Source organism: Chaetura pelagica, unplaced genomic scaffold (assembly GCF_000747805.2).
Source record: "Chaetura pelagica isolate M959 unplaced genomic scaffold, ChaPel_1.0 scaffold65, whole genome shotgun sequence".
In the NCBI taxonomy this organism is placed as follows: Eukaryota; Metazoa; Chordata; class Aves; order Apodiformes; family Apodidae; genus Chaetura; species Chaetura pelagica.
Genome location: NW_009953386.1, coordinates 80,985 through 97,056, shown reverse-complemented (window position 1 = coordinate 97,056; position 16,072 = coordinate 80,985). Strand labels below are relative to the sequence as shown.

At 40.2% G+C, this 16,072-nt stretch overlaps 1 protein-coding gene across 1 annotated transcript in view; it reads right to left on the bottom strand.

Moving 5' to 3' along the window:
- Nucleotides 1-16,072, bottom strand: part of GSK3B (glycogen synthase kinase 3 beta) — a gene marked incomplete at its 5' end in the record, with an annotated part of 94,355 nt that overhangs the window by 54,139 nt on the left and 24,144 nt on the right. Inside the window, one exon of the mRNA XM_009998251.1 lies at nt 12,095-12,178. Within this exon, the coding sequence (XP_009996553.1) occupies nt 12,095-12,178 (84 nt within the window). The remainder of the gene's footprint in view (nt 1-12,094; nt 12,179-16,072) is intronic.

Below are 16,072 nucleotides of genomic sequence, written 5' to 3'. Positions count from 1 at the left end.
CCTCCCCCCACCCCAGCAACTCCCACAGCACTTCCCTGAACTGGGAAGAGTCCCGAGGAATCCCGGAGCTGCTGCTGGAGAAAGCAGAGAGTTATGGGGGTCACGAGAGATCAAGCCTGAGGATCGACGGTGATGGATGAACAGAGTCCTCCCTGGACGCCGGCCATGGACGGAAGAGAAGGGAAGAAGAAAAAAAGGAAGGAAGTTGTCTTCTGTGATCTCTGACCTTCCTCTGAGCTTACGTAGATATATGGAATGGAATATCTTTGGCCAATTTTGCTGTCTGTCTAACTCAGCCTCCTACGGGGGGGGTCACAGATCTCCCCATAGTGTCTGAGCTGGCAGAGTGCAGGTGCAGCCTTGAAGCCTCAGTAGTTAGAAAAATATTCCAGTGTCTTATCAGCCTAGCAGAACACACTGTTGCTAGTTACAAGAAAGCTTACTGAAGGAAAAAAAAAAATCAGTAAAATGAGAAATTGGCTTCATCCTGGCTCAAACCAGGACAAGTCACTGGCTCCCTTCAGGAACAGGCAAATCCCCTGGTGCTGGGGTCTTCCACAGCTGCATAATCCAGTGCAGCAAAATCAAAGTCCAGTGGCCAAGTTCACCCCTCCTGGCATCTTCAGGGAATGTTCCACCATGCTCCTCCATGAATGCAGGGGGACAGCTGCCATCTCACTCCATGGGTTGCAGGAAAACTTCTGCTTGGGCACCTTCTTCCCCTTCTTCCTCACCAACCACCAGCACTGCTCTCCTTCCCCAGCTCAGCTGTTCTTCCACTGCTTGCTCTGCTCAAGTCTTATATCTGTTATTTCGTATGTTAATTGCTGAGGTGCATCTATTGTCTCTCTAATGGCTCCTTGGCTGGGTTTTGGCGTAGGGGGAGCTTCTCAGCTTCTTACAGGAGCCACTCCTGGTGCCCTTCCTGCCCTACCAAAAAATCCTGCCAAACCAAACCAGCACAGCTTGTCTCTCGGAGAATGGGAAAATCTTACTTGTAACAAGTCAGTGCAAGGAGTACTCCATTACTAAGGTTGATTACTTTCATTCAGAGGATTCATGCTCCATGTATCAAAAAGATATGCATGAAAGATTTGAGAGAGATGGAATAAAGAGTAGAAATTGAATTACAGTGATTTTATTCTCCTCTCATAGTACACATAAAAGAAGATACGGAACCAGTAATACATGATCATTAAACCCTGTCTACAATACTTAACAGTGAGCTTTGAGAATTACAAAACTCTATTAAGTTCAGACCACCTCTGTTTTACTTTTCTATCCTCCATTTTGGTTTTTATGTTATGTTCTGCTAGAAACGGAACAAATTTAATGGCATGGCATGACATAAAACACAGAAGGATCAAGGCATCTGAATCGTAGAGAGGGAGGTTTTCCACCTACTCACCAACCTTAAGGTGTTTTTTTTCTACCCAGAACTTCAACAAATTACACGGGTTTTGCATGGTATTCATAGAATCATTTAGGCTTGAAAAGACCCTAAAGAACACTTGAGTCCAACCATAAACCTGACTGCCCAGGCCACCACTAAACCATGTCCCTAAGCAGCACATCTACACATCTTTTAAATACTTTTAGGGATGGTGACTCCAGCACTGTCCTGGGAAGCCTGTTCCTGTGCCTGACAACTCTTTCAACGAAAAGTTTTTTCCTGATATCCAGTCTAGACCCCCCCAGCACAACTTGACCCCATTTCCTTTTGTCTGATCAACTGTCACGTGGGAGAAGAGGCCAACACGCACCTCACTACACCCTCCTTTCAAGTAGTTGTAGAGAGCAGTGAGGTTTCCCCTCAGTCTCTTTCTCTCCAGGCTAAACAAACCCATTTTCCTCAGATGTTCCTCCTAAGATTTGTTCTCCAGACCCTTCACCAGCTTCACTGCCCTTCTCTGGACTCGCTCCAGCACCTCAATGTCCTTCTTGCAGCATGGGGCCCAGAACTAACCACAGTATTCATGGTGTGGCCTCACCAGTGCTGAGTAGAGGGGGACAATCCCTTCCTTTGTCCTGCTGGCCACACTATTCCTGATAGAAGCCAGGATGCCATTGGCTGCTTTGGGCACCTGGGCACACTGCTGGCTCATACTCATATTGACCAATAACCCCAGGTTCTTTTCCTCTGGGCAGCTTTCCAGCCACTCTTCTCCAAGTCTGTAGCATTGCATGGGGTTGTTGTAACTCAAGTGCAGGATTTGTTGCTTGGCCTTGTTGAACCTCATACAATTGCTCCTGTGTAAATGTGTATTGTACATTATCATCTAGAAGATATGAAGGTGCACAAACACCTTTCTCCCAACCAACAAACAAGTTTTGATGTACCCAGAATTTTAACATAAGGGCTAGGCTTAGGTGTTGGCCATGTAAGTAGCAGCATACTCCAGTCTTATAGCAAGAAACAGACACTTCAGAAGTGCCCAAAATGACTACTTTCATGAATTAAAGATGACTCAAGTGTTCTGACCTATCTCCTCCTGATGTAACCTGGCACAAATCGGATAAATGCTCAGAATGTGGTTTTCAAGCACACTCACCCTTCTCTGCGAACTGGATGAAAATAACATCTAAATCACCTGGATTCCCTGAACAAGATTCAGCACAAGCTAGAAAGTAGTCATGGCCTGACAAGCTCTACGGATGATGTAACCTGTTTTGCCTACCTCACACATTCCTGCCAAACACATATTTTTCCAGTGACCCAGATGTATTGCAATAGGAAACAGGGTTAGCTCGAAGAGCCTGCCAAATGAGAGCAACTGCTTAAGGATCAAGCAGGAGGACAAAGGCTTATCTTTCCATTACAGGAAACCTTTTTTGAACCTCATGATGTATTCCACATGTGACTTGTTTCCACACTGCTGTTTCAAAATTGCTGGATCAGGAACCAATCTATGTAACCTAACTATCAGAAGCACCTCTGAAACACCTCTACAGAAAAATGAAAGGTTCAGAGAAGACTGCATCATACAAATGACAGAAAACAAATGTAAGATGTGATTAAATAACTCATTTGTCCTTATAGACCTTGAGATTTAATAGATTATTAGCTTCCCTCAGCAGGTCAAATGTTCCCCTGTGCTTCCTGCTTCTGAGGTGACGACAGTGTACTCTTTAAAATGAAAAATGGGAAGGGCAGGAAGCCAAATTCTGAAATACAGGATCAGTGCATGTAATTTAAATTCTGACTTCAGCAATGAAGCTCATGTACCTGCAATTTACTCAAATGTTGAAAACTGCTTTTTGTCAGTTGGCAGGTAAATTCTCAGTTGACAAACACTGCTCCAAAATGAGCCACAGCAAGATAACCATGGCCTTGCCATTGAATCACTCTACACCTCTCAAGAACCAACAATGTGGGCACCATTTCACTTTGGTTGGAAACACTTCATACACATTAATACTAACATTTAATAATACTGCTAATACATAGCAATACTATGCCATAATAAGAGGTATGAGAAAGGCTAGGACACAAAGAGCAAAACACTCCATCAACTTCAGTTTTTTTCTTGGTATCAGAAACTGGAGATAAAACAAGCTGCAAATGTAACTACTTTAGCACACAAGATTACACATTACATGGCTGAAGACTGAGTGAAACTGAAAACATTACTGACACAGGGAAGGCTGCATGGAGGTCTCAAACTCCACTTTTAAAACTCTTCTGTCCTTCAATCCACATAAGTAATCTGTTATAAGCACCATCCAGTTGAGCTTCACTAATGCCAATATAAAGCACAGCTATTGAATTCAAAGATTCACTCTTCTGAATTATTCTTTGCAGGGAAAGTACAAATATTCCTTTTCTGTGATCCTCCCACCTTAACAAATCCAAATGGTGGGTGGTTTCTACCAGCTTGTATTATTTCTTCATAATTCACATATACTACATTTACAGCATGCATGTATAGCAAAAGCTTCCAGAACTTTTATCTAAGGAAAATTCACCTGAGCATCAATTAGCAGAATAAAAAGGTTAAGAATGCATCCTGGGTGCTTTTCCTCCTAGGTTAACTAAAATCAGTGGTTAACATTCGGCAAGAATTATGAACATGCTTATTTTAGTTTTTCAGTAACAGTGTGGCAGTGGTTCCAGCATGGTTTGCAGGTGTGCTTTTTGCTTTCTTATTTTTTTATTTACTTTTTTGTGGTTTTTTGTTTGTTTTTTTTTTAAATTCCAGATCATTTAATTGAGCTACTCTTCAGATGGATTCCAGCTGATCATCTATATGAGCACAACTGAACAATACACAAGTTTCTTAAACTAACTTTGCATTTGGATAAATAAATGTGGAACTACACCAAAGAAACTTGCTTTACCTGCCTATTCAAACAAAAAGCACACATTAAAAAAAACCAATAAACTAAAATTAAGGAAAATGCCTCCAGAATGCACTTGTCCGTACTGAAATTATCCCAAAGCATCAGTACTGGGGCTATTCAAAGTAAATAAGCCACTAAAATTACTCAAGAGAGTCACATTTTCTTTACTGTATGACAGCACCCCACTGATGGTGTTTCAGAGGTAGGTGCTACATCCAGAGCTCTTATTGACAGGCTGGCAGCTATGCAAGCCTACTGTCTAAAAAGCACTGAAAAAATTAACTTGGAGCTGGAGAATAAGCAAACTGATTTAAGCATTTCACATGGATTATGCCTTTTTTCAGAGTGTGTTATTTAAACACTGGAGACTGTCAGCATTAGGTAAGATATGCCCTTCGCCCTGGCTTAGCCATCAAGATTTAGAGAACACACAGGTTCAAAGTCACACAATTTTTGCCCTAGATTAATAAAAAAGCCTATTTTCCTTTTTCTTAAAGCTACAACCAGTATTCACTTCACACACCCTTATCAAGCACCACAAGAGACCCACCAGTCTTCTCTCAAAGACGGTCATAGTACCTTAAAGATACAAAGACTTTGGAACTGCTTTCAAACACAAAGAAAGAATTTTTAGCCTTCCTACTCTTAACTACTGAGTAGCCATGATACACTGGAAAAATTTGAAAATGCAAAAAATGTCGTAGCTGAGCTTATTTCTATGAAGGAATGGTGACATCCAGTGGCCATATGTGCCTGTTTTTACTTAGAATTTGCAAGCACATCTATTTCAAAACAGAGTGGCAGCTGCCATCAAAGTAAAGGAACCATAATCCTAGAAGTGTAGGTACAGTTTCACATAGATAACTCCAGGAGGATATGAGCAATCAGACTCAATTTCAGCATTGGGAAAGATACCAATACCTTCTATGGGTACTGCAAATGCTGGGCAAAATACCTCCTTTCCTATTCTCTCACTGTTCATGACTGAGTTTGAGAACTTGTCCCAAGACTTCTGTTCCTACACCTACTTGTCAAATTGTTCTGTAATGCTCATTAACAGAAGAGTCTGATGTAGGAAGGAAGTGCCAACTGAGTCAGCTGTGATGGTAGCATAAGGGCAGAAGTCAAGTATCCCAATATAATTCAGCTTTAAGAACTTTCCTGGATCTTGTTCTAAGACAGTTGGTTTGCATTGTTTACCTTTGATCACTGGAAGAGTCTCGGGTTTTAGGTGATGCCTTTCTCCTTCATTAAAAAAAAAAAAAAATACATTTTCTGTAATAGTTTTCCCTTCTAAAGAGACTAATAGTAAAGAAAAAGTCACTCAGTAAGAAAGTCTGGGAATCTCTGCTGATTCTTGTTTGTTTATGCCCTGGAAAATCCTTAAACTTTTAGCTGTACTTCCAACAAGAAATACTCTATAAAGATGGAAGTAGATGCAAACATCTAAAAGGTGGGATTCATTTGTGATCTTCGACACTGGTATCTGTGAATATTTGAACCATAACTCCTAAGCAGGTCCTGTGCCATAAGTTATTATTCAATTGCAAGATGAAAACTAACAGATCGTGTCCGGATCACTGGGCTGTCTTGCATACCTTTCCATGAAAACAAACAGTAGAGTCTTAGGAGATATGTTGGGGTTTTTTTGCCTGTACCACTACCTTCTAGAGACAGTGAGAATTTCTGAACTGGGATAGATCCGTGAAAGCAAACTAAGCAAGATATCACACAATAATGTTCAAACTACATGCACCCTCAGGGCAAAAAATACAAGCTGGTTTCCCAATGACTATCCAACACAGAAAGGTGAGAACAGCGGCTAGAGCTGGTAGAGGAATGACTTGAGAACAGAAGAGTGATTAACCAGATGTACTGGACTGTTCACTGGTCTAGAAAGAAATCATGGAGCTTCCCATTTCCACTGCACACATCTAGCCACTGCTGTCTACTCTGCTCTTGCAAAGCTCTACTGCAAGCAGACAAAACTGCTATTTCTACCAACACAACCTACTCAAAACCAGAGACTGCTCATAACTACAACTAAGGAAATTCCCAGCATGTTGTAAGCCCTACCAGCAGTTAACTGATAATCATTATCTGATGACTGGTGCCCTTTTTGAAATGAGCTTGGCAGGCCTCAGGCAAGGACTACAGAGAAACCAACATCACAAAACTCCTCATAATTGGCATTAATTGCTCCTTTGTTGACAGCACAGCAGATCTGCCAAGGATTAAATGGATCATAGGGACTAAATTCATCCCTAGTGATGGCCCTTCAGCACATTACTAGGCTGATGCAAAACATTCACACAGGCTCTGTCAATTCAAAACTGGGCTCAAGGCTCTATCACTTGAATGTTTTGTGCAAGTTTTTGTTGTTTGGTTTTTTTTTTAAACAAGTTCAATTAAGAAATCAAACCATTCAACTACAAGCATTCTGTTTTAACAGGGATTGTCCTTACATGAGGACTCATCTGAACACTCCTGCAAGAAAGGATGGTGATGTTCATGCCTCTTTGAATGAATAGATATCTTCCTAACAGGGATATGAACGTGGAGAAACAACAACTGTTCAGCACAGCCCAAACTTGTAAATCAGCCAGTTGCTCCCTTCTTCCAAATTTCCTCATTGCAGTTTAATACACTGCTGCCAAAGTGAATGAGAGAGTGCACAGCAACTTACAGATGCAGCTCAGCATGAATCTGCTGCATGTTTATTTTAAACCTCTGCATAAATTTATGGGATTAAATTTCCATCCTGAGTCTGCATGGACTTCTGGCTGCATGCCCTTACAGCTAAGGCTAAGTAAGACCAGAAATGAATTAGAGCATGCAGAAGGGCCAGCTCAGCCTCCAAAAAAGTGAGCATATTGCCTATTTGTAATCTCTCTGTGCTGTCATATATGTTTTCTTTGACTCCTCTGAATACCAAGCCACCTTAAAAAGTAAAGTTACATAACCAGAGATGCAATTACTCAACAAAAACTGTATTTACGTTACTTTTATATGATTTGATGCAGGAACAAATCTCTCCAGTGACTTCTCTTCCTCTTTTGGGCACAGATATGGATCGACCAAACTATTAAACACTCAAAAACATCCATACAAGAAAATCCAAAAATCACAATTATGATATACCTAAAATAAAGAGCTAAACCAGAAACACAAAGAGGAAAAAACCCAGGGATTAGGAACTAATTTCAGGTTTTACACAGCTGAATAATTTTACACAGCAGCCACTGCTTTAAGAAGTTAGGCCAGGGAATACTGTCAGCCATGGAGCCAGAGGGATTCTTCTGTCTGCCTTTCCCTTAGGGCGTGGCTCAAAAAGTTCTCAGCAGGATTAGGCTAAAAAGGACACACAGCATGACCATTTTCCCCCCCTACTTCAGTAAACCAACATTTACACATGCTAAATGCAAGGCAACCCCTGAAACCAAGGAAAAGTAGCAAAAATCAAACCAGAAATGTACATCTTTCTAGTACGGTCTGAGCCAACAGGTCAACCAGGCATCTTGTTCAGGACCTTATCATAAGGCACAAAACCTAAAATTCCAAACACAGTGGAGTAGGCTAGCCCTATAATCCTGCCCAGTTTCTCCAAGAATTACGTAGAAAATCACAAATTCACAGCAATATGGCACAGGAAAGACTTGTAACTACTTCCACCAGGAGTCTTCCATACACAACACAGCCATTATTATTTTGTTCTTCCTTCCCCTCTCATTCATTCCACCAGCCAAAATTACACATTTTTTACTACCAAAAAGCATATTACAGCTGCAAAGTCAGTGCTCTGCTATCAGATATCTCATACAGCCTCAGAAACGAGAGAAATCAGAATCCACTCTGGCAAATTCATTAAGGAAGAGCCTTTTGAAAGAACTGGTCTGACAAGCAGGTCTGACAAATGTCTGTTAGCTTACAATAAGAAAGAACCAAGAAGGAAATAGTTCGTAGAAGCAACCTGAATGCCAAGCCTGCCAACTATATATATTAATATATATTAGGTGCTCTCTTTGAGCTCTCCTAAACTAGAAATCATTAGCCAAACATAATGAATAGGTAGTCAGTGCTCAAAACAACTTTTATATATATATATAAAGGTATAAATATACATGTGCACATGCTCATATGTGCATATATAGACACACACTCCTATATAGGGTGTAACTCTATAAAAGCAGTACAAATTCAAAGATGCTCAGACAAGAGGGACTCACCCCATCACAGACAACAAGGAAGAAGAAATCAGTCAAAGTCACATTTGATACAAGATTTCCATGCTGCTAATGCTGGATTGCTTTTGGCAAATACAGGAAGGAAGTTTAAGCAAATGGGAGACATAAAAAGGAGGGCTCATCACAAGGATAAATGAAAAGATAGGCAGCTCACACCATGGAAACTTTAACCAGTTCCACATACAGCCCCTAGAAAAAGCAAAAGGAAAGCTTCAATCTCTACAAACTACCTACAGCTTCAATGCAGCTAAGGAATAGTCTTCCTACCAAGTGTTATTTAGAATTGCTTTTCAATTTGATGCTATTTTCCAGTTTTCTAACCAATAATTCCACACCGCACCTCCCCCCCCTCATTATGCTAGAATAAAGATAGTTTTAAGGTTGCCCAGTGCCTAAAAATGCACAGTGATTAAAATGAACTAAAGCAAATACCAGGCACATGGATTTGAAAGAGTGCCAACCTACCTGGATTTGAAGAAATCCTTTAAGTTTATTAGATTTTTTGGGGTGGGGGGGTGGGGGGAGAAGAAAGAAAACTCTCTGGGCCGAGACACTGGTGTTAAACACAAGGGAAGGAGGGAGAAGTCCAAGGATCAAGGAATACTCCAGGGGGAACAAACAGGCAAGTGATAATAGCAGCATGAAAACCTTTATCCAAGAGAAGGCTTGATATATAGGTATCAAAACTAAGTTAATCAGTGAACTATTTCATTAAAGGGACCAGCAGTATAATAGTTAGCTTTGAAATTTTCTCATCACTGTTAGGCTTGAGTTAACTAACAGTCCACTGCCATTAATCTATGTTTATGCTAAATTCTTCATGAAGACAGACAACAGTTGCATGTCCCACACATCACTAAGCTACTGCATTTTCTGTTATAATATGTTCCTTGGATTTTTACATGACCCTTCCCATCAAACTTGGCTTCAAGAACCACTTATATAAAGCTCTGGTTACCTAGCATCTAAATCTGCAGCTGCTTCACTAAATGTCCCAACAGTTGCATGTCCCACACATCACTAAGCTACTGCATTTTCTGTTATAATATGTTCCTTGGATTTTTACATGACCCTTCCCATCAAACTTGGCTTCAAGAACCACTTATATAAAGCTCTGGGTTACTTTCTATTGAATTTGAAGCTGCTTCACTAAATGTCCTTAGTGCTTACCAGACAGAACGTTACACTTTTCTCTCTTTTCCTCCACTCACCAAATAATCAGTTTCATTATGGGGGTAATATGATGGAAAAGATGTAATTGCTTCACAAACTGACAAAAACATGAAAAGAAACATTATTCTTTCTTTACAGATGAACTTCAGAACACCAACTTGCTGCTCTCTAGAGCTTTTTCCCAAATAGCAGTCAACAAACTCACGCACAGTTATCTTCACATGCTGCCATCTACATGGAAATAGTTGCAAGCCAATTATGTATCATTTTGTACTGAACTGCAAAGAGATGTTGCAAGCTGATAATCAACACCACTGCTGCTGATACTCTGCTGGGTGCACCTTTGACCTAGGAACTGGTTCACATTTGTCCTATTTTCAACAGAGTAGCAGTGGAAATCTCAAAGGCACAGAACAGAGGCATAACAAGAGAAAAGCAGAAAGAAATGTGGAAGAAAACTTCTCACTGAAGCATTAACATTTGCTGGCCATGAATAGGGACTGCATTTTTAAAAACAAAACTAGCCTTGCCAAGAATCAGCCACACGGAGTTGAAACAGTAAAGTGGAAAATCCATTCTCGAGCTCAACATCAAGTTAAAGAATTCCAAAGGAGTTTTACTCAAGTTCCTGTTACACAAAGGCTCCTGGAACAGTGTTCTGAGAAGTTTTAGCACTGCCACCATTTGCATGAGGTTTCTGAAAGTCATTAGATAGGGCAGTTGTCTTCTGCTTGTCTCATGAAACTTTCATAGTTTGAGATTCCTCAAGTTACAGGTTAGTTAAAAAAAAAGCAAATAAAAAACCACCCAAACCAAGCCCTCCTTCACAGTATTTCCTTTCTAGTTCTTATGCTGCTTGAGGAACTTCTGGTTATATGCTAAATGAACACAGAATAGTTTAAAAAACTACACTGCACTACAATTAAACAGCAATGGCCATAGAAGACTGGCAATGCTTGCAATCACCAGGCAAGGGGAAAGGTTGTTAAAAAATAAATAAAACACAATTCTCCTTGATTGCTGCAAAGTGGTTTTGCAAGTTTTCTTGCACAGGCAAGGCACAAGGCCAGGTTCTCCTGCCCTTCCCCCACCAAGCACCTCTCAGAGAGGTAGCAACAGAGCTCCGCCAATTATCTCCTTGTGCATTGCACAAGACTGCAGCAACCTGCCACCACCAGCTTGCCCTGGAGATGGTGAGCTCCTTCTCCAGCTCCAAAGACCATGAAGACTGGGGTGGGGGTTGCTCCAGTTCCGTTGACTCACTTCATGTAAGCAGCTGTGAATAGCCTTCCAGTAGCTATCAGCTCTTGTGTACAGTCCTTTCCAGCATGTGGACATAGGTGTATATATACTTGAAGACAACTAAGGATGTAATCTGCTTTAGAAAATGAAAATCTATAACATTTATATGAACTCTTATGTCATTTATAGAAGTATTGATAACTACATAAAAAAATTCAGAGGCAGTTCTGAAGGTGACCTAGCCTGTTTCCCTACCTCACAGCTTACATTAACTCCCCACATAGGCCAGAATTATTTTTACTTTGTTTTTAATTATTTCATTAATGACCCTGCTTTAAGCATGAGTTTGGACCACATGCCATCTTAAGGTCCATTTCATCCTGAATTCTCTTGTGATTCATAAAATGCTGCTACATATACAGATAAGGAAACTTGACAATAAAACCCAACTTTGTAACACCTTTTTTAAAAACTCAAGGAACATTTATACCCAGACTAAAAGAAAACATAAATGGCAGTCTCTACATCTTGACATTCATTAAAGCCAGCTATTTGCTCCTTCTCCTGGAGTATAAGCATTCTGACAAATGCTACAATCATGCAATCATATGTTATCCTTTCCTCTGGCCTTTGAAACCCATCCTCTATATGGAACATCCTCTATAGGTATACAAGAAGGAAGGGGGACAGAAGCATACAGAGACTATGCCTGGGGAAAGTCATTCAAGTACCTAAACGCTTTATACCTAGAGTGCTTAACACTGAATCCTAGAAAACATATCTGCACATATGGAAAGGTAGTGCTAGAATATGCAAATGCATCCCGACTGTGCTCCACTAAATGAAAAAAGAGGCAGTGTGTACTCAAGTCTGTTACGCATTGTTGTGCTATATTAATAAGCACCACTCCTCATGAACCACACACTTCCACACTGCGGATGATCTGCTCCAACATGATCCGTTGGACACCACTACAGCATTTTTCTCAATGCTATCATGTCTGCTATCTTCACACTCCTGACTCTAGACACTCCAACACTTTAGTTATATATACCCAGTTTACCAGGAAGCACTGTCTTGTTTTTCATTCTTACCTTCTCTCCACTAGAGTAGAAGAAATAACGCAATCGAACAATGTTACAATGATCCAACTTTCTCATAATCTGGAGCTCTCGGTTCTGAAACAAGAGAAACGCAAGCAATTAGGAAAAATTTTCTTACAAAGTTAGAGTACAGTAGTGAACACTGTAATATACAGATACAGGAGCTGATGAAACTAAGGAACCCAAGAGCAACTGAAGTTGGAAGAGGCAACAGCTTTCATGAGTTTATTCCAATTATTTTATCACTGAAAATACTGACATCTTACAGTACATTTTCCCTCCGAAATAAAGGTCCACAAACCAATAATGAAATCCAAGAATTACCTACTTACATTACCAAAGTTTCAGTGGTAAAAGGCAGGAAGACATTAACTTTTCTTTTGTATTTTCTGATCTTACAATAATATGGTATGTCAGCCATAATGGTAGGAAGCCCATCTTGCTTGAATATACCATAAAAATAACAAACAATATAAAAGCAAACATTTCCACCTACATGCCTGCCCTACTCCACACTGCAAAAGAGGTTTGTGCTAGAAGATAATTTCTCTTACCATTATCCTTACAATACAGACACAAAAAGCACAAGAATAGAGTAGGCAATTCAGTTCCCACTTCTGTTCAACCAAGATTTAACCACATTTAGACAGACAGAATTAGAGTTATCCTCCCATTTTATATCAACCTGAAAAAGCTGTTAAAATAAAATCAGTTCATTATGTGCATGATAAACTGAGCACTTTACTGCAGCATCCACTGTAACTGCATCCTAAATAAATGAGGGATCTTACAGCCTAACAGATAAAAAAAGAACAAAATGTTGAATTGTAGGTATGAGTAAAAATAAGCAAGTGAAATTAGCACAGCTATGTTTGTTATACTTCATTCCATAACTATCACTACAATACTCCTTTCTCCTATGGTGACATTTACACATCCCTGTTTTTCCTTCCTCAACTACTACACAACCTGCAGCTTCAAAAACAGAAAGTATTCCAATTTTTTCTTTAATCACGGGGTTGATAATTATGCAACTTAGCTAGCTAGGGCTAATACACTAGAATAATACACTGGATTCTACTAGAACCATTAAGTCTGGCCAACTTGAGGAATATATCTGGGAAGAAAACTTTAGACACCGCACATTTTCATACTGAAATGCACAATGGTAACGTACTTTGTGCAGTGCTGGTACTGAAATAAGGATTTGATTTTCTATGGATCAGAGGGTCACATACAGTGCCTAGTACTGTGATTAAAGCTTAAGGAACTCAAGAACCACTGTAAGCTTCTAACATGAACATGGCTACCAACCCCTCTTTTAATTCCTTTAAGCCATGTAGCCTTAAAAAAAAAAGAGGTGTTAGATAGGATGCAGTATCATTAATCCTATCATCCCTGTCACCCACTGACTGAAAAAATACTTCAGTATTAGCCAGCTCTTTACAAATATGAGTGACATCTCACACAATTATCAGTTGGCAAGTATCCAGGTAGTAGTTGAGGACAAAGCAAGTTCCTTCTTGTGCCTGTCTGGCTTCTGAACAGATTAAAGCCTAAGTCTGTTAGGTGCACACCAAGACAGGCCTATTATGTCCTAAAGAATGAAAAGAGAGAAAGCACAGAGGGATCTTTGAGGCTTTCGCCTATCTCCTGAAATCCCATGGAGTGAATTTGTGAAAGAGAAATAAAGGCTTAATCACATAATCTTGTCAACACACCTCACATCTCAGAGAAAAAACAAGTTCTCCTGGCAGGAAGAGGAGGAACTCAAATACTCTTGACTTATTCATTCTTTCTTTAATGCTACCAAAAAAGTAAATTTTGAGAGTTATGGCTAGGGTTCCTGTGATGCACAACGCAGTTCAGATTTCTGACCAGAGAGATCCCATGTCTTGTCCAAACTTCACGCCACCGGTTGGCTTAGTGGTGTCTCCCTGGACCTTACAACCTGGGGCAGATTTCAGCTAGCGAGACAAAGCAGGGCTGGCTCAAGATCCCATAAGTCATTAAAGCACCAATTATGACAAGAGATTAATTTCCAGCGCTTAACAGTGCTACTCTTACAGAACTGAACCTAACACTGCAAGTTCCAGAACCTTCACCAAATTCCACCAGCAATTCATAAAACAACATAAGGCAAGTAATTTCTTCCTCCCTTTCTCCTGTTGGCTGGGAGATGGGAATAATACCTTTATCTCATTACATGACTGGAAGAAACAAGAATGCACTGAGGGCAAACATGCAGATACTGTTTTGGCAGTATCTCTACTAGCTCCTTAAAATACACATACATACTTTAAGTCAGGTTCCTGCTTCATCTTCTTTAGTTAGTATGTATATGCTGACTGGATACACAGGGGAAAAATAAATCAGCTGAAGTTATATTTATAGTCTGGTGTCTCATCCTAGCACAAGCACAGTCTGTGCCCACTTTGATGCCTTCCATCCTGACCCATCGCCTTCAGCTCTTATCCTGACCATCTGCTGCAGCTGCACAAACAGTGCTTCAAGATGTGCTAATATCAGGGATAACTCATAAACCGGTTACACAGTAACCTATATCTCACGTTCTGTGACTAGACAGAAGGAAACAAATTTATACTGTCATCTTAGTCAAATACTCACCTCAGCCATCTAAAACCCAAGCTGACTTCTAATCACCACTCCCTGGTGGAGTTAAAACTGGAAATACCCGAACAGTTGCAAAGCTCAAATGGGATGTGGTGAGGGAACAGTTCCTGATGTTCATGCAACAGCTTGATGCTTTAAAGAACTGCTTTTTTCCCAGATTAATAGTTCAAGTAGTCTCACTTTACCAGGTATTTCCCTGTATACATCTTCAATAAATAACAGCCTTCTAACATTGTAACATGGGCTATTAATTAATTACCAGTGCAGAAATGCACAAGGGGAGTGGAAATAAATCAGATTTTAAGCAGGGAACCTTTACTGAAGTGAACAGTGACAGAATGTCCTACACTGAGTACAAGAAAATGCCTGTCTAAATATAATGCAAACTAAAACCATTTCAAAACATGCTGGTGAGAAAGGTTTACAGTGCATGATCAAAATACAGGGTGAATGAAAACAAAGATTGTGCTTATCCTTAACTCATTATTTTTGTCTTCCAAGAGACATAGATGGAAAGTCAAAGACTCAAAGAGGAAGTCAGTCTTCTTTCCCATTCTCCCACCCATGCACATGAAGAGAAAGGTTTAGTTTTCTTACTGAGAATACCAGGCCTGGTAAGCACCAAAGAATACAACAACCTTCAGTGCCAGCCTTGCCACTTAAAAGGACCCAGAAAACTTCTGCTGTTCACATTGAAAGATAGAGCACATGTTCCTTTGAGAAGCAGGGAACCAATGGGACTACAAACAGATTACTTAGTAAATTTTTGTTGCAGTTTCATTTCTGTATCTAAAGATGTATCTCTTTATCCAGAAGGAAAGGGGTTGACTTACAACTCCAGAACACTGCTTTACAACCAGTGCATTTGAGCCCTTCAACTATTGAAGCAAACCTAATGTGACAAAGCCCTATTTGTCACTTCTGAGGACAACTTTCCTAGCCCAACCTGCCTGTATCTCTTCATTACACTGAAGACATCTGGTTGTTCATCAAGGTTAAAGATTTGGTTAAAGATTGCCAAGACAACATCAGATTTATAACTTCAAAATATAGTAAATAAAGCTCATGCATGAAGACTCATGCCTTCATTCCAAAGTTACAATCCCAATTCCTCATAATTGTGCTAATGCTACACTTGATATAAAACCAAAGCAAGATCATGTTTGCCTCACTCCTGTAATCTGCTATTACAGACTAGGATAACCATCACTCCCCACCTCCTCCTTCCCTCCCCCATGCAGAGATTTCCTGAGCTTTGCCAGTTTGCATTCATCACCCCTAACCTGGATCTTTGCTTTTTTTCCTTGCCCCCAGCCACCGCCCCCTCCCTCCCCC